The 18,966-nt window shown below is 36.5% G+C and overlaps 1 protein-coding gene across 2 annotated transcripts in view; it reads right to left on the bottom strand.

The window, feature by feature from the left end:
* LOC131434593 (uncharacterized) overlaps window positions 1–18,966 on the bottom strand; it is a 114,553-nt gene continuing 95,587 nt past the window's right edge. Inside the window, exons 1-6 of one of the 2 annotated variants that reach the window (XM_058601442.1) lie at window positions 16,014–16,845; window positions 11,124–11,344; window positions 10,720–11,063; window positions 10,465–10,653; window positions 10,224–10,401; window positions 1–563 (exon numbers count right to left, since the gene is read on the bottom strand). In XM_058601442.1, the coding sequence (XP_058457425.1) occupies window positions 104–563; window positions 10,224–10,401; window positions 10,465–10,653; window positions 10,720–11,063; window positions 11,124–11,344; window positions 16,014–16,316 (1,695 nt within the window). In that variant the 5' untranslated portion in view covers window positions 16,317–16,845 and the 3' untranslated portion in view covers window positions 1–103. Of the gene's footprint in view, window positions 564–10,223; window positions 10,402–10,464; window positions 10,654–10,719; window positions 11,064–11,123; window positions 11,345–16,013; window positions 16,846–18,966 lie in introns of those variants that run through there. The other variant, XM_058601443.1, reaches the window with a different exon arrangement.

The raw sequence follows: 18,966 nt of genomic DNA, 5'->3' as shown, positions 1-18,966 counted from the left end.
TTCGAACCTTTAATTGTATTTAAAACTAAAAATATATCACACTCAGTCGTGATTCACGAGTAATCACAAAATTGACCGATATATTGACGGTAGATACCGTCAGTTATACCCGTTTTTCCACTTCGTTTACCCTTTGCGCATACCGATTACCCAAATCGGAGCCGAGTGGTCCATCCTCCTCGGCGACGAGCGTCAGAGAAGTGTGATTTTGATTACTATCACATGGTTGATGTTGTTGTTGTTGTAGATGCTGCGGCTGTTGATAACCATAAGAGTAGTTTGACTGCGTTTGATTATACCCATTCTCCTGATATGCATTAATAGTTGCTTCCTCGAAATGCTGATGCTGCTGTTCCTGGTGGCGACTACGTAGTTCTTTTGAGATACTTCTCTGGCCGTCGGAGCCTGTGAGTACCGTTATCGATCGAAAACGGAAACACACAAATACGACAAACATGGTAAGGCCACACCAACTAAGAACGTACACCAGATTGTATCGGCCGGCAGCATACACGATCCAGTGAAGGAGCTGGAGGATAGCGGCAATGGTGGATAAAATAGTTCTAAAATGGATAAAGAAGGCTGAATTATTAAGATGATGTCTAAGATAACCGGCTGACAGAAGCAGATGTCACTGACAACATTTACATTACAGTAGTCAATATTTTTTTTACCAATTATTGTAGAAATCTGTTTTATAGTCAAAGGAACGACGACTTTACTGGACATTATTGAGACATGTTTATTATGATTTCAGTTTGGATAGTCAAATTGATAAAGTTTAGTTGGCTTTGAACTTTGACTGTTTTATCTCTAGACCCAGGAAAAAACAATTCGAATGATTCAGTTAGAGCAAACTCAGCAGCTGCAAGATTCATATGGGTGGTCTATAATATAACTGAAACTGAAACAAACGTATCCCCAGCAAGACGTTTTAGTTTTATTTATTCGAACAGTTCTATTGTCAAATTTAAAACTAGTATACATTGCCGTTCTATTTTTTCTATATTTGAAACACAGATAAAACGCTGTTGGGGCTGCCAGTTTATTCTGTTATAATTTCTAGATTTTAAAACTGACATAAATTATGCATCTAGCACTAGAACACTCCTGAATATGCCCTTATGTTTTTGACTTTCTCATATAGAAAGGTTATGCAATTACTGTGAAACCCGACTTTTGAACCGAGGCCCGGAGGGCCGAATATCATATACCATTCGACTCAGTTCGTCGAGTACGCAAAATATATGTGTGTGTATGTATGTGTGTGTGTATGTGTGTGTATGTATGTGTGTATGTAACGTTTTTTGCACTAACTTTTCTCGGAGATGGCTGAACCGATTTTCAAGAACTTAGATTTAAATGAAAGGCCTTGTGGTCCCATACGAAATCCCTGAATATTAATTGGATCCGGATGAAATTTCTCATAGATGGTGCCACCGATTTTCACAAACTTAGGTTCAAATGAAAGGTCCTGTGGTCTCATACGTAATTCCTGAATTTCATCCGGTTCCGGAAATATAGGGTAAAGTGTGTTAAAATTTTTATACCATCACTGAAAAGGGCGAAAACCCGCAAAAAGTTTTCTAAATTGACCTCAAATTTTGTCCAATTGATAGTTTTTATCAGTAGACAGTCAAACAAACCGATTTTGGGTATTATTTTAAGAAACGAAGAAAATTATTTAGCAGAATACCACAGTATTGTACATAGTATGATTGATATGAGAAAGGCATCATTAGACCTCTAGGTGGATTAAATCAGTTTTTGGTGTTTGTTTACAGAAATCATTTTTGAACATAACATTTGTACTCCCAGATCAAATTTGATCACATTTCAAAAATATTTCAAACATTGTATAGCAAATTTTTTTTCATTTGAGCCCGTTTTAAAAACGATCAATTTGTTTCTTGGAAGTTTATACTGTGTATGTTATATATCCTAGAAACACAAAAAGCAATGTTTTTTTTTCAATTAATATTCATCGGAACTAAAAGTTATGAATCTAGGTTTCTCATATGCATCTTCAATAAGAGAACCGATAATTAAATGCTAACCTCTTGAAGCATACTCATCTTCTGGCGCACATCTTCATGAACTAATGAACGAATGAAGCAGCTTTCCTTGCTTGGGTTGCACTGTGAATTCTACCTAAAATACGAATGTGAGTGAATAGCACAGAGGGTGAAACTCTTGTTAATATTCGTTGCTTCAAATTGCAAGCCCTGATCTATAGTTATGAAGATTTTACTTCTCAAATCATAACTACAAATAACCTGCTAAATTTTATACTTTTGAGAAAACATCGACAACGTTTTGGCTTGAAAATTATCGTTAGCCTTGTCACGTTGTAATCCTTATATCTTATGAGATTATATGTTGTAGTACGCAATTGTTCCTACGTACTTGGACGATTGTGTACAGCACCTTTTTTCGTGGGATTTTGCCACGTTTAAATTTGAACACAACTTATTTTTGGCAACATACTATTTGGAATGAAAAGCCCAGGGCCTAACAAAGAAATAATCGATGTTTTGCCATGAAAACTTGTTTATTCCTCAGTACAATCTAGAGCGATACACTTGACCCATCGGTGCTCCAACATTTCGATGCCCTTAAAAAACGATTTGTCAAGGCCTTCAAAATTGGCTTCCGTTTCTGCAATGATCTCAGCATTCAACGAAAATTTCTTTCCTTGGAGAAATCTTTTCAGGTTTGGAAATAAATAATAATAGTCGCTGTGGGCCAGGTCTGGAGAATACGGGTGATGATGTACAAATCCGTACCACAAATAATCAAATTTCGCCGTTGCTTTTATGCATGTGTGTTTTTTCCATAGCTTGATGAAAACTAAAACTCGTCGGACACGATCAGCTGTTATTAAAACACTAGTGGATAGATCTGGCCATCTAGAGCAGTGGTTCCCAAACTTGTCTGATCGAATGCCCATTTTGAATATATTATTCGTTCTTCTGCCCACCAAGTAGAAAAAAAAATATCAAAATTCTCCGGCAATCGAATCGTCGTTTTACAGTTTCCGCGGTAGAAATTAATTATTAATTTAAGATTATACTATCGATCAATCATTGGGTAAGCAAAATAGAAGTCAATAGAGACACAACGAAATATCACATATCATGTGCAATAAGTATGTGAACCACACCGATCGTGAACAGTCAAATCAAATTCCAAGTTCTTTTCTCCCGAAAAGTTTTCTGAGTTATGTATCATCACATCCACAGTAGTTCAGCTAGCAGAACGATTTCCCAGAACGATTCGATTTGTAACTGTCTCTGAAAGCTTGTGACGTCAATTTCTGGATTTCGTTTTATTTTTTCATTATCAGTCATAATTTCAGTCTGTCTTTTTGTTGGGTAAGTTTTGCCTTAGGTGTGTGGCGTATGTGGACATGAATTTTTTTTCAGGTGTTCGTCCAAAAGTTACTTTTCGAGTCATTTTTGGTTTTGGTTTTACTGTCGAGTCATTTATGGTATTGATGTAAGAGACAAAAACGCAAACATTTGAAATCAAACAGTTTATTTGCGACCCACAAGATTCCATGTAGAAAATAAAGACAAAAATTAAGTTTTCGGGATAAAGATGTGAATGATTGTATTACTCTTTACTTTACTTTACTCTTTTATTACTATTGAGAGGACACTTAATTAATAATTAAGCGATATCTAGATCTGTAATCTGGTCCTGAACACTGGATCTGGTTATCGAATAAGGTTTCTGGATCAGAATACTGAATCTGAAAATGGATTCTGGACTGAGATTCTTTATCTGGATATAGATAAACTTGAAGCAGAATTCAGTACTTGAATTTGGAACATGGATTCTAGGCCTGAACAGAGATTGTGAAGCTGAATCTGAATTCGAAACATGAGCTTGGACCTGGATTCTGGACCAGAATTCGGACTTCCGAACTTTTGACAGAGTTTCTGAAACTAAACTTTGAACCTAGACTGTGGACGTGAGTTATGTGCCTGGATTCTTGACTAGTATTTTGCTGGACAACACTCCAGGGCTCGACAAGTTTTCTGGATTCTAATATTGGACAATGGGTTGGCGGTTCAATGCGTAGGGCGCTGGTCTTACAAACCAGTTGTCGTATGTTCGAGCCCCGACCTGGAAGGATTCGTAGTGTCAGTAGAATCGTAGCACCAGCCATGCACTGGTTCTGTATACTCTGAATCGGCTGCGAAGTCTGTTGAAACAGAAGGTCAAATTCCACTATAGGAATGTAATACCAAGGCTTTCAATATTGAACAAGTATTTTGAACCAGAATTCTGACAGAATAATTGTGAACCTGAGCCAGAAATCTGCACTTGGATTCTGAGCCTGGATCCGGATTCTAGACCTGCACCTAGTTTCTTGACTTGAACTACTGACGTAGATTTTGAGTCTAAATCTGGAACAAGATTCTTGGCCTGGATTCAGGATTCTAAACAAAATTTTCTACTCTGAAAATTTGACAGAGATCCAGAACATGCACCAGAATCGTGAACCTGGAACTTGATCCTGAGTTCTGTACCTGCATTCTGGATAAAGAGTCTGACCTTCGATCTGTATTTTGACCCTGAACCAGCATTCTCTGCTAGGATTCAGAACCGCGATCTGAATGGGGTAACTTGACCTAACCTCTGAATACGAATTTGAGATCTGAGTGCAGAATCTGAATTCTGAACTTAAATTCGGGGCTTCGATTTTGGACCAGAATTCTTAGTCTGGACCTGGATTCTGGAACGTGATGCTGGACCTCAACTCTTGGACCTATGGATAAGAATTCTGAAATTGGACCTAGATTCTGGACTAAAATTCTTGATCGAATTTTTACCTGAACCTGGATTCTGGAAAATAATTCTCAATCTGGATTTGGACTTTGGTTTTGGACCAGAATCCCGGATTTGGATTCAGGACCGGAACTCCTAACTGAGTTTTGGTACCTGAAACTAGATCCTGAACCTTGACTCTTCACCTGAATTCAGTATTTTGTATGGATTGAATTTGGAAAAAAGACATGATTTAAATTTCTAATGAAACATTTAAACTATTTACACTTATTCTTATTTGACCAATCATTGTCCGTAACACCATTTTGTGGAGGATATAATATACGTAGAATAATATATATAAATATTTAAATATAAATCTCAGGTCAGCTTTATAAAAAAAACTGTTTCTAGTGCGAAAAAAAATTAATGTTCGAATGCTTCTGTTCGTCGTCTTAACATTCTGCCCTGCGATAAATATGTATATTTGCATCCTCATCTTTTGCGTTCTTGGTCTAGTAAAATTCAATTTCTTGCTTTAATAATATTGATGTAAAAAACGTACCAATTTCTGCTAATAGTCAAATAAACACAACTTATTTACCATGAATAAATCAAATAACAGCTTATGGCCCTTATTACCGTTCTCACTTCCACTTTCATATTCATTTCACTTACATGTCACTTTACTTGATTTGTTGGTGGCGTGATGTTCATAATGACATCAAGTTGATCCAAGTACTTACTTTTGTCTCTGAAGCGATTCCCGTAATAAGAACCTACATTCACTTCACTTGATTTCCACCGTGAAGTGATACCCATAATAAGGGTCACAGTCACTTCACTTGGTTTTCACTGTGTAGTGACACCGGTAATAAGGGCCATCTATAAGAGCACTATCGACCAACAATTCAACGAAGAACTGTCTCGAGTTCTATTCCTGAACCATCAGATACAAATAATTTTTACTTTTTACCATTAGAATAATAAGTTTTACAAAATTTACCTTAACCTTTAATTCAACGCAATTAGGTTAAGTTTTAACTCCACTAGTTTTAGTTTCAAATCCAATGAATTATTCAAGTTTCAATTATATGTAGCTCAAGTAGAAAATCGATCAAATTTATAATTAAGTTTTTCCGGCTTGAAAGCCTGCACTTTTACTTTTCCTTTTCTTCTTCCTGTCTTTCGTCAACTTCCTTTGACACTTCGTCAGCCGATCCCCCTGTTAGTCGACGGGTGTGAACGGCGTTTCTCCTGGTGTGGACTGGAGCCGTTGATCGACGTTGTGTTCTTAATATTTGCCTTTTACGATTTTGATTAGATAATGGTTTGATTGTTATTGATTGAACATCGATTTGTCATAGGTCACGATCACAGGACAAATCAATGCTTTGTCACCCAAGGGCAGGGCTTGTATTGTGAATCCTCAAACGAACGAAGCAACAAAAAATATCTGCTGTGAACACTTTGCTTGACATAGCTGAATGAGAGACCTATATTAGAGAGAAACTGGATGCGTGAGAGTATATGCTACTGAGCAGACCAATTCCCCTTGCCAAGTAAACTGTCTGTGCTCTCAATCTCAGTTAACACATGAACTAAGCAATCCATGACAATGTAATGAAATGAAGGGTTCGCTCTCGTTAGTATTGTACGAGAAAGAAGACCTTGCCTCGCGGTGTGCTACAAGACGCGAAGCAAAGTCATATAGGAAGTGTTTACGGTTTATTTTTAAAAAGTAGGTTTACAGAAATCATTTTTAACATAATGTTCGCATTCCAAGACCAAATTTGATCACATTTCAAACATACTTTAAACATTTTATAGCAGAAGTTTTGCATTTGAGCCCATTTTCAAAACGATCAATTTGTTTCTTGGCAGTTTACACTGTGTATATATCCGAGAAACACTAAAAGCAATGTTCTTTAAGTTAATATTCATCGGAACTAAAAGTTATGAAACTAGTTTCCTCATAGGCATCTACAATATTAGAACCATTCATCAAATGCTAACCTCATGAAGCATAGGTCTCAGCAAGCGGGCATATTCATGAACTAATGAACGAACGAAGCAGTTCTCCTGGCTTGGGTTGCGCTGTGAATTCTACCTGACATACGAATGTGTGTGAATAGCACAGATGGTGAAATTCTTTCGTTCATATTCGTTGCTTCAATTTGCAAGCCATGCCCAAGGGTGCAGTTAATGATGGCGGTGTAATGACGGTAATACTAGCCAAAATTGCTGGATTGGAGTTCGAGTTTTCAATTGATTCAGGCGCCCAGATTAATACTTTTACTAACGAGTCATTTCGGAAATCATTTGATGAGTAATGCAAATCATAACCAGTTTGTATACCGCCTACAAAACTGTGCCGATCCCAAGTAACATTTTTAATATTAATAAATACTTGTAGCTATTTTCAATGCTACATAATAAATCTTGCATTAAAACTTTAAACTCCACGAAAGCCTACTGAAAACCTCTATAAGAGCATGTTCCTGCCAAGTGGACCATTCTTCATAAGGTTTTTAAAGCACAAAGTGAAGAATCATCATAAAGCTGCGTTAAAACTTCAAATTTAAGAAAATTTTGAAACCAGCTTTACGATCAACATTAAATTTATTTGGATGGAATAAATTCCACTATGAATAAACTGTCGTTTTGGTAATATTTTTCTTGGTTATATGTGTGTTATATCTGCTTTGAATGCAATCAGTAACAATTTATTTGATTTTATTTACAAGTTTGAGGCTTTTACCGAACGTAAAAACTTCATGCGCATTTATTTTTATCGTGAATGTATGGATAAAAATAAGAATTATAACTAATCGCCTTGAAATAAATACGGTTTTTGCGAAAGTCTCCATGATTTATGAAAATTATTTTCTGTGATTTATCGTCTTTTTTTATAAAACTATTTCATGGCGATAAAACTTGTGCATACGTTTTGAAAATAAATCATAAAAGTCCATCATACTTCCTCGTTTTTGCATTTCGAAGTTTATTAGATGTCAATAAAGGCTACGGCAAAGAACATTATAATGGCGGCCATGAAATTTTCTTTAATACAAATTACACTTAATCTAAGAAGCAATAAATCAAATAGCCCACAACAGGAGTGTCATAAATGTACTTTAGAACTCTCAAATTTGCTCTGAGTGAAACTGTCATTCAATGAACGCGCACACACACAAATCTAGATTTATGAAAGAATTTTACTGACAATAATGTTTTAAAGAAAATTTTCTAAAGCAATATTAAGAGCGTTTGCATGGTTTTATTCTAGTACAAATTGATTTATTTTTAGTCCAGTTGTTAGTCTAGGTAAAAGGTTTTATAGAAGCTTTAAAAACTATGATATTAGTTGTCAAAAGCGACACTTATTATAGTTGTTATAAAACAAGTAGTGATAGAACAATCAATTACAAAACTCCTATAAATTATAATCAAAACCAAAAGGCATTCGAATTGTTACTTGGGATAGCTCCCTCAGAGCATATGCATCAGCGGGAGAAATTTTTGGTTATAGCTTCTTTCGAGGCTTTTCTCCGTGTCTCGGGAAATCGACCGATGCAGCTGGAAAAATTTTACGTGATAGATGAACGACGATCGTTACTGAGTATACCAACATCAACCCGCTATAGTGTACTTATGCTTGGATTGAAGGTTCCAGGATCAGTTAAGCTCCCATCAATAGATTTGTTGTTTGTTGGAAGAGATACACCGTTTCCTAGGTTTAATATTCCACCAGTTCGGATTGATTACAACAGAGATCAAGCCCCCTGTCGAAACGTATTCACGAACATTCCATTCTCATTAAAACCTTTGGTTCAACTAAGATTAAACCAGTTAGTTTCAGCAGATATCATCGAACCCGTTTCTGATGGCATGGACAAGTCCTTTTGTTCATCAGTGCAAGTTGTTCCCAAAGGTAGAGAAGATATCAGACTAGTGGTTGATCTGAGGGGACCTAATCAGTACATCCATAGAATACCGTTCATCATTCCTACACTGGAGAAAAGATTCTCGCAGAACTAGATGGGGCTCGATGGTTTTCAACAATCGATTTATCGAATGAGTTCTACCATATCGAACTGGACAAAGAAACCCGTCATTTGACAAACTTTTTCACGGAATTCGGATTATTCCGTTGTATAAGACTTTCATTCGGCTTATGCAATGCACCTGATATATTTCAGGAGGTTTTGGAAAAGATTAGATTATGTGGCTGTCATGGTGTCACTAACTATTTGGACGACATCTTAGTATATGGAAAAACTAAAGAAGAGCACGACACTAATCTCGTAAAGGTTTTAGGTCGTCTTAAGAGCCATAATGTTCAACTTAACGAGTCGAAATGTATCTTTGGAAGCCAATCAGTAAAATTTGTAGGATTCACCCTAACTTCCGATGGATGGATGATAGAAAGTGATAAATTAGACACCATTAAAAATTTTCGAAAACCGAGTTGAAAAATTTTCTAGGGCTGGTAACCTTTACAGATAAATTCATTCGGATAAAACAAAATGTCTACGAAGATTGACTAATTCGGATAAATTCTATTGGGGTATCGAGGAGGATCATGAATTTTACTTCTTGCAAAACCACGCTTTGAACGACATCAAAAGACTCGGTGATTATAGCGCATCGGACGAGATTGAGTTATTCATTGAAGCGTCCCCAAAAGGTTTGGGCGCTGTAGTAGTACAATACAATGCTAATGCTATTCCAAGAATTATCGCATGCGCATCAAAAGTGTTGACAGTTTCTGAAAGCCATTATCCTCAAACACAAATGGAAGCACTAGCAGTAGTGTGAGCGGTAGAGCGGTTTTCGTATTATCTGCTAGGACGCTACTTCATAATCCGTACTGACTCGGAAGCAAACGAATTTATCTTCAACTCACAACACCATCTTGGAAAACGAGCCGTATGTCGAGCGGAGTCATGGGCTCAGTGTATTTGATACGTAAGCATTGATATTTATTAGAACTTAGTAATTGTTATATTGTCTAGGCTGATTAATGTCAGAAACCCATTCCCTTTGACGAAGAGGACTCTAACAATTTTCTTTATATATTGGATTCTGGGGTAATGGAGATTACATAGGATAAGATTGAGAAGGTAACTGAAGAAGACGCTGGACCTTACTCATGTGAAAAATGCTGTTAAAACGAACCTGTGGCCTGCAAATCTACATAAATTTCAAGCACATTCTAAAGAACTATACTTCTTGGGAAACCTAGTGTATACAGATGACAGTACGAAGTCCACTATTTGCGACTCATTGCCCAACTATTTTTGTTAAATTTCAAACGTAGTGGAACGTCTCAATATTTTATTTCGCAAGACCCTTTAGAATCATATGAATCATGAGAAACCGAGAGGCTGCTGTTAATATCTGGTGACATTATACACTTTATAAATTTCAAATCAAATACTTACATTTCTTTCCTGTATTGCACAAAACCCGAGAATTCCATACTATCTGAAATTTCATAGCAGTTGTCCATCGAAGTCAACAGTAAATGCCGGCGGTTGACGATTCCCTTGAGAACTATTACAGTTACTAGAATGCTGAATATGAGGCTACTGAATACCGTGCACAGAGTAATTATAATCTCTAAAATGGAAAACAAAAATATCTTTTAACAAATGCATTTTCACTGACAGTTAACCTAATTACCGTTGTAATACAGTGTGAATAGAGCAGAAATAACCCAAATAATACAACAACCAAAGGCAACATAAACCACATTTCGAACATCCAACTTTTTGTAATCTGCCTGATTTGAAATCATCAACTGCAAATTTGCTCCTACGAAGCTTACATACGATGCTTGTATAAGAATAAACACGATGGTTGAGTAAATTGCTAAAACGAGAGAAACAATCAGTCGTTCATCGAAAAAGTTCTCAGATCGGATATATCAAAACGTACATTCTTCAAACTCTGCCAAAGCCGCCTCCAGCAGCAGTGCCACAAATAAAAAGCCAACATGTATCATTACCAACTTCCCGAAGGTGGTGTGAAAGTTTCGCTCGAAGGCATAGATCAGAACCGTCACGAACAGCGTCAACAGTGCTGAGCTGATGGTTACTTTATCTACAACATCGAATGGATCTGGAAAAACCAATTCGTCACAAACGTACGCTGCCAGTACCGAGCTGCCCGTTTGCTCCACGCAAAAATCACGGTAGATCATCATTTCGTCAGCTCGGGTTACCATCAATGATCCATTCTGAATAACTGTAAACAAAGCACCGTCATCGCTGAATACTAAGCTGAATCGTTGTGATAAAATTGGATGAATTATCTGAATTTTTTGCAACACGTTAACTTACTGCTTTCCTATACATTTGCCGTTAACCGAAATGTTATGCTTCAGATATCTACCAAAACTGTAGCAAGATTGGTGGTACATTTCGATCTCTCGACTGATGATTGACATTCGGGATTTCCGTTGAGCGATTTTACAGCGAGCGATACTTTCATGGAGAAACGATTCTTCCATTGGGCAGCATTTGTTAATGCTAAGCTGGGGATTGGAGGCAATTCGGATTCGCTGAAATGGAATTATGATTAAACAATCTTAGACGGGAAGAACCAAATCAGTTCTGCACATAATTCGTACACAGAAAGAAGCAAATTAGTTCTGCGCCTAATACCGAACCAAATACTGCACTGTACGAACAAAGTTATGTTCTAAATCTGTAAATATTCGACTTTAGAATGACAATTTTGGTAGGGGTGTATGTATAGGGATGAAGGTAACATTACTCAGTAGTAACGGTGTAACGGTTAGGTGATGCAATCTCAATGAATGTTCTCGTCTAGATTTCACAATATCAAAAGAACCTTTTCCGTAAAGCAATCCAGTTTGGGAGCTTCCTTAGACATAGAGGGTACATTTGATAATGTATCTTTTCGATCCATAGAGCAAGTGATGCGCAGACACGAAGTATCTGGTTGCGTCTTAAGCTGGATATGCGCAATACTTAATAATCGCATTATTCGTTCGTCTCTGAGACAAGTAAAGATAAGGAAGGTTAACTTTAGCATCTGTCCACAAGGAGGAGTTCTATCACCGATACTCTGGAACCTTGTTGCTGACGGTTTTCTGGAAAAATTAAATGAACTAGGATTCCCAACATATGGGTTCGCAAATGATTATCTAATATTAATCACTAGACTTTGCATCGCAACAATATTTCACATGATGCAACAGGTATTAAAGATAGTCGAGATATAGTGTCATAAAGCTGGATTATCGGTGAATCTAAATAAAACCTCAATGATCCTATTTACAAAGAAACGAATAACAAATGGAATCCGTCCTTTACAGTTTTATGGACTGCGCAGAACCAACTGAATCGAGTCGATGGATAAATTTAATATCCTTTTCTCAACTCTCAAAAGAATAAAATCTTTTATTAAAATTTTCAATTTGCTCTCATTTTCGAATAGTCTATTGTTGCGTTCTCTGTATGCCATGTAGCGTCTTCTTGTTGGAACAAACCTTTTATAAATATTTCCGCTAACACAAAGTGCCTGACTGCCTTTGATTATCTCACCAGGTCTGAAAATGAACGATATATTTCTTTTGAATGCCCTGAATGGACTATTCGGACTCTAAAAAAATAAGTCTTGCTGTTGGTCGCAGTATTGCAACAATATTTTCGTCGATATTAGCGAAGGATCAACACAACTGACCGATTATGTTTAATATAAATCGACACTAGTTCGAAGCGTTCTCGGGGTGTATGTCAATACTTGGTTAAAACTTTACTTTGTTCAACCCTTTTGTAATTTTGTTCAACCTTGTTATAGAATTTTCGCGTATAAACTATAAAAATCAGTTTGTGCTCTCAGTGACTAAGGACGAAGTAATACTACGTCTCACCGGAAAATTAAAAAAAAAATTTCGTCATAACGAAGTCTACGTTGATTTTTATGGTAAGGGGGGTTTAAAGTACCAGATTTTGGTCTACGTGGTTTATGAACGGTCCCTATCCGTTTTTTACCAATTTTGTTCTAATCCGACATCCAATTTCGGAATTATGTCTGATGGTGATGAGTGTTTGAAAATTAAAACAGTCATATAGAGTGCCCATGCAATAATGGAGCAATTCTTCTAAATACGGCTTAAAACTGTTTCGATTTACGCTTTACTTTCCTTTTCCTAATCGATAAAAGTTTGTTTTCATAAAATTTCAAGTATTTAAGATAACCTGTTTTTTTTTTCTTGTATGACTAACTCTTTTTTCATGTTTATGTATTCTTAAAACAATTTCTCATACAGGAATACTTCAATAAAAAATTAAATCATAATCAATTAATTGATATCTCTTTAAAGGGGGGTAGTGTCTAAACCAGGGGTTCTTAAACTATTTTGGGCCATGGACCCCTTTACTAAAATTAACTTAGGCCTCAGACCCCCATCAACAATTTTTTTTGAAAATTCAATTTCTTGCTTTTTAAATATTGATGTAAAATACTTACCAATTTCTGCGGTTGGTCAAACTACCATAACTTTTTAGCGTAAATATTTCAAATAACAACTTATATTAAACAATAGGAGGTCGATTTGTAGACCTCGTAGACCCCCATAGTCAGTTTTCGTTTACGTCGACCCCCGCCAAAAGGATATCGACCCCAAGGGGTCTATATCGACCACTTTGGGAACCTCTGGTCTAAACGATATAAAAAAATCGAAATTTTTGAGATTTTTTTCCAGAATTATCGTTCAACAAATTGAATTCATGATAAAAAGCATCATTCGAACAACATTTTGTAATTTTTTCGTGTAAAAATATTGAGAAATAGGTCGGTGAAAAGATATTTTTAAGGACGCTTCCTAAAAATTATGATTTGGGGTGTCCACTGTATCTCAGCGCAGACTAATCAGAAGTGAACATATGAACGCAGCATAGTTAGAGTAGAAGTTTTTTTAGACCCCAACGTTTCTGTCTGATTTTTTTTTAATTTTTGGTGGTTGTTCAAAGTGAAAACTACGATTTTTCACGAAAAAATCCATCATTTTGTAGCTGTAAAACGAAAAAATCCACCATTTTATAGCTGGAACATTATTTTTTGAATGACGATGGACACGGACTTTCAAAACCTGCTTTCGAGAAAAACGCGTTTAAATTTTCTTGTCTAGAAAATCAATGGAAACAATTTATTACTCCAGGGAGACCTTTCTTTTATAATTTATTATAATGAATCATTTCAAGAATGTTTTGTCAAGTTTCGAAGTCAATCGAAGTAGAAATCTTTGGCCTGTCCGCCGAGCTCTTGCTTCTTCGCATAATGAGATAGCCATAGATAAAGGTCCATAACTTTCAGAGTTTCGTTCCAATAGGCTTGAAAATTTCACAGAATATTCTTGAAATCTTTTACTATAAAAAAATATAAAGAAAATAATAAATGATTTTGCAAAAGTGTTAGACCCTACCCGCCCCTTAACGAGTGAATGTGAATCACTTTATTACAGGGAGGACGAGTATTGAAAGATGGGTAGGTCGATGCCGTTCATGCAGTTCCCGATTCCAACCTCGTATAGAGGGTCAAAAAAATTTTCTGGTTCGTGAGACAAATGTTCTTAAAGGTTAAAACCTGTATAACTGCAACCAAAATTATTATGTGAAAATCGTAACTACATGCTGTGATAATGAATTATGCAGTAAATTCAACGAATTTTCCCGTCTACCTAAAGAGCGACACATTGACATTTTCGGCAAACTAAGTTGACAATAAAATATTCATCACTACCTTACACCACTCACCGGTGAACACGTCCGCTAAAGTCGCTATCCAAATCGAATGTTGGTTTGAATTGTTTATTATCGCAGTTCATTTTTACTAACACTCGAATGTAATTATCTACAGGGTCCGGCACTCGAAGTGTAACCAATTAAAAAGGCCATAAATTCAGTTTGGAAAATTACTTTTACTTAATTCAAAGTACAAAATGTGTAAAAATAATACAAAATTCAGAATCAATTCACTTTTGCTCGATATGACCACCTTTTGCCGTGACTTGATGACTTGAGAGAGCGAAGGAGTTGCTTCGTTTTGCCGAAAGCGGTCAATTTCCGAACATTGTATTTTCTGACGAGAAAATTTTTCCAATTGAGCAATTCGTAAACTCTCAAAACGATAGGGTTTACTTGACCGACCGTTCATACGAGAATTTGAGTCATCGATTGGCCACCAGGAGGCAGCACCCGCAACAGATAATGGTTTGGGCCGCTGTAACCGCAGATGGGCGCTCTCCAATCGTTTTCATCGAGCCTGGCGTCAAGGTAAATGCGACATATTATCGGGAAAGTATTCTGGAGGTTGCTTTGAAGCCGTGGGCAGACAAACATTTCGGTGGCAGACCATGGACGTTTCAGCAGGACTCGGCACCGTCTCACAAAGCTCGAGTGAACCAAGAATGGCTGAAAAACAACGTTCCGAACTTCATCACGTCCACACAATGGCTTTCGAATTCACCAGATGCGAATCCAATGGATTATTCTCTTTGGGCCATTTTGGAGAGCAAAGTCCGAACTAAAAGATATACCAGTCTCGAGGCGCTGAAAAAAGTTATTGTCCGCGAGTGGGCCTAAATACCTGCAAGTCACATTCGGCCAAACGAAGCAACTCCTTCGCTCTCTCAAGTCATCAAGTCAAGGCAAAAGTTGGTCATATCGAGCAAAAGTGAATTGATTCTGAATTTTGTATTATTTTTACACATTTTGTACTTTGAATTAAGTAAAAGTAATTTTCCAAACTGAATTTATGGCCTTTTTACACTTCAAGTGCCGGACCCTGTACACAGAAAGAAATAATGAAATTTACACGAGATGTAAATCAATAGTAACATGGAATAGACATGAGTTGAATCGAAATTTTGATTGAAAACCTTCATCGATGCAAAACTAAATTGAATTGCATTGAATTTTCAATGAATATAACTGTATCTTTCAATTAACGCTTGTTTTGCGATTAAATTATATTGAAACGTACAGAATTGTAAAGTATTTTTATGTTTTATTACCTGCTCCAAATATGTGCATGAAAATAGATGTAAATTCACAAAATATTTTTATCTGTGTACCTTCCCACCGCCACATTGCAAGACCACCTTGATAACGCAGGTCTCAAGTACCTGAACCGGTTCAGAGCCGTGTTAATCCAATATCTCACAAGGTTTTTGTTATTTGTAACATTTTGCTATACATTACCTGCCGGTTGACGGCACACTTCAATGCACCATCCCCAGTGTCGGCGTCGGTGGCCTTGACCGCCTCGGCCGTAGGTTTCCTCTCTTCGCCATTCTCTTCTGTCTGGTTAAACGCAGACGAGATTAGCCTATTGATGGCATCATGATAATCGACCTTGCGTTGATCCTCATCTTGCAAATACTCCTCGTCTGGATCCCCAATCGTAGTCAAATCCTCATCGTAGGCCACAAAGTTTGCACTACCTACGAGCACAAAAACCGCAACTACCACAGACAATATTATCAGTGCATCTGATTTCCTCATTCCTAACCCACCAATGCACCACGCAACACACGTACTAAATATTTACACGTCACTAATCGCACCAATCGAACCCACTTCGAGGATGGCTCTTCACAAACTGAACCCGCAATAGTGCTGGCATTGGAATGAACACGAGCCCGCTGCGCGATTTTAGCATATCTAGTTTTTGTTATTTGTTTGTCACACGCAATTTACACACACCTATCCGGAACCTTCAAAGCACTGTCACATCGTCTAAAGATAGAGAGATGAAAATTAACAGAGAAACAGTAGACGTTCTGACCTGTGACAAAAAAAAAATCCGAAAACCCCCGCACCCGCGAAATTTTTCAACTGAATGACTCAGTGTGAATGCGTTTAGCGTCCTATCCGATTTGATTTAGAAGCTACAATGAAACAAGCTTTCGGTGTTTCGGTCTATGAGCTGGGCTTCACCAACGGTAGACCACCGCGATGTAGTTTGGAGTTGGTTTGCCTTGATGCGGCGTTGTTCACGCTTTCCGCTAGCTAAGGTGTACTGAGCTGATTCTACCACTGGTGGCAGCTGTCAATATCAATATGCAATGGTTGGTAATATTTCCTATCTACGTTCTGTTGCGCGCAGAGATATGGGGTATCGCAAAGTGCAAAAAATCACCTACGAAAATGGAACCGAAAGCTTTAGTGCTTTTTTTCACGATACACGAGTAGGAACAATTTCCAGTCGTTTTGCTATCAGGGTACATCAATTATACGAGTCTATATACTATTCGAGAATCGCATGGATCAATTGGATATCCCGATAATAGGCTGAAACTTTTCTTGCACGGTGAATCCCCAGATCAGAAAATTGCGATATCGCAATTGACGCATTTTGCGCCATCTCGTACATATATTAGCAGCACTGTCTCAAAATTTTACGAAACTTGCTGACATGCAATCTGTGTTCCAAATAGCCATTTTACATATGTTTTCCAAAACATATCTTAACTTATCTGGCAAACTTTATTCACTGATTTATTCAAAAGGATCTAATCGTAAAATGACATAACCTATAAATTGACTATCACAATATTAATAAAATTTTCGTAAAATGTATCGATCCTGAAAATTTAATGTCAATTTGAAAATGAATTCGTCTCAGTATAGGTAATTATGTTCTCTACCAGCTGTCCTTACATTTAGTGGCAGATGTAGACTTGCTGCTACCTTAAGCCCTGTCTGATGAGCAGCCATTTTTAATAGCCGAAATTCTAGTGCTTTTTGTATTCATTATGTATAATTAGATATGATTTCATTTTACTGAAGTGAAATTATTAAACAGTACCAGAGCAACTTTTACGAATAAATAGGTCTAGGGGCAAGATTTATTTGTTGTGCCCCTAGCTAAATGAAAAAGGTCGGGTATAGCGTGATGGATAAGTCGATGCCTTTCAAAATACAACCAAAATCAGTTTGACAGTTTATGAGCAAGAGAGTGAATCGTTCGAATAGGTAAAACAAAAATTTATTACCGGTACCATGATTTTTTAATCATGAAATCATGAACCATGCATTCTCATGAAATTTCATGAGCAAAATAATTGATATTATAAAAATTTTCATGAAAGAAGTGTTATTATTCATGGTATCAATCATTTTGGTCATGAAACCATGACTTATTATTCAGGATTTCATGATTTTTAATCATGGTACCGGCAATGGATTTTTACCCGTGCATCGATGTAATTTAATACCAGGAGGCAAACGGGATGGTTATGTACATTGGACAAATCTGTTCTTAGCCAATAAAACGCAAATAGTTTGATATTTCTCACTACTCTGGGTTGATATAATATGGATCGTGTTTGGGACAATTGAAGACGTTTGGACTCAAATATTTAAATAAAATTTGAGTTTGTTTCGAGAAAAATTTACACAAAATCTCGTCCAAAGAATCCTTCAAAGGTATAGCATGGGAAATGCTTATGAAAAATTTAAGCCAAATAAAACATAAAACATCCTTCTAATTCGATTGGAATTGTTCCAAATAGTAGAGAGCCGAACAGTTTTGGTGTTTGAATTAACGGTGTTAATTTGAAGCGGCAGCATACCTCAATCCTGTTGTCTCTGAATAAAATTTTCGCGCGTTGTGACAGCAATAATTATATCTACAACGAATCGCAATCAGTGATATTTTTGTACAAATCAGCTCGTTTGGCGCCGAACGATTTTATTAATAATCTAGTATTCATATGTTGTTCTACAATCAGCTAATACTCCACAACTCCATACACACCGAACACCAAACAACATCTAGCATGTATTGAGTAGAAAATTTCCAATTCCAAACGAACCAATTTTCTAGTTTTTCTCTACTTTCCCAAAGGATTTTCCCTATGTACTATAGCTTAAAACCTCCGCATAAACGTCACCTTTCGACCAAAAAAAAAATGATTTGTAGATCGGTCCACACATACCAGAGAACATTAGCTACACACACTTTTTCCGCTTATATTATATATATATATATATATATATATATATATATATATATATATATATATATATATATATATATATATATATATATATATATATATATATATATATATATATCTATGTATATATATAGATTGCTTAATTCGTAATTTTTTTCTTTCTGCCTTTGGTTCGTGCAAAAATATCAAAT

This window comes from Malaya genurostris, chromosome 3, assembly GCF_030247185.1.
Source record: "Malaya genurostris strain Urasoe2022 chromosome 3, Malgen_1.1, whole genome shotgun sequence".
In the NCBI taxonomy this organism is placed as follows: domain Eukaryota; kingdom Metazoa; phylum Arthropoda; class Insecta; order Diptera; family Culicidae; genus Malaya; species Malaya genurostris.
Note: the sequence above shows the minus strand (reverse complement) of the source record. Positions and strands in the feature narration are given on the sequence as shown.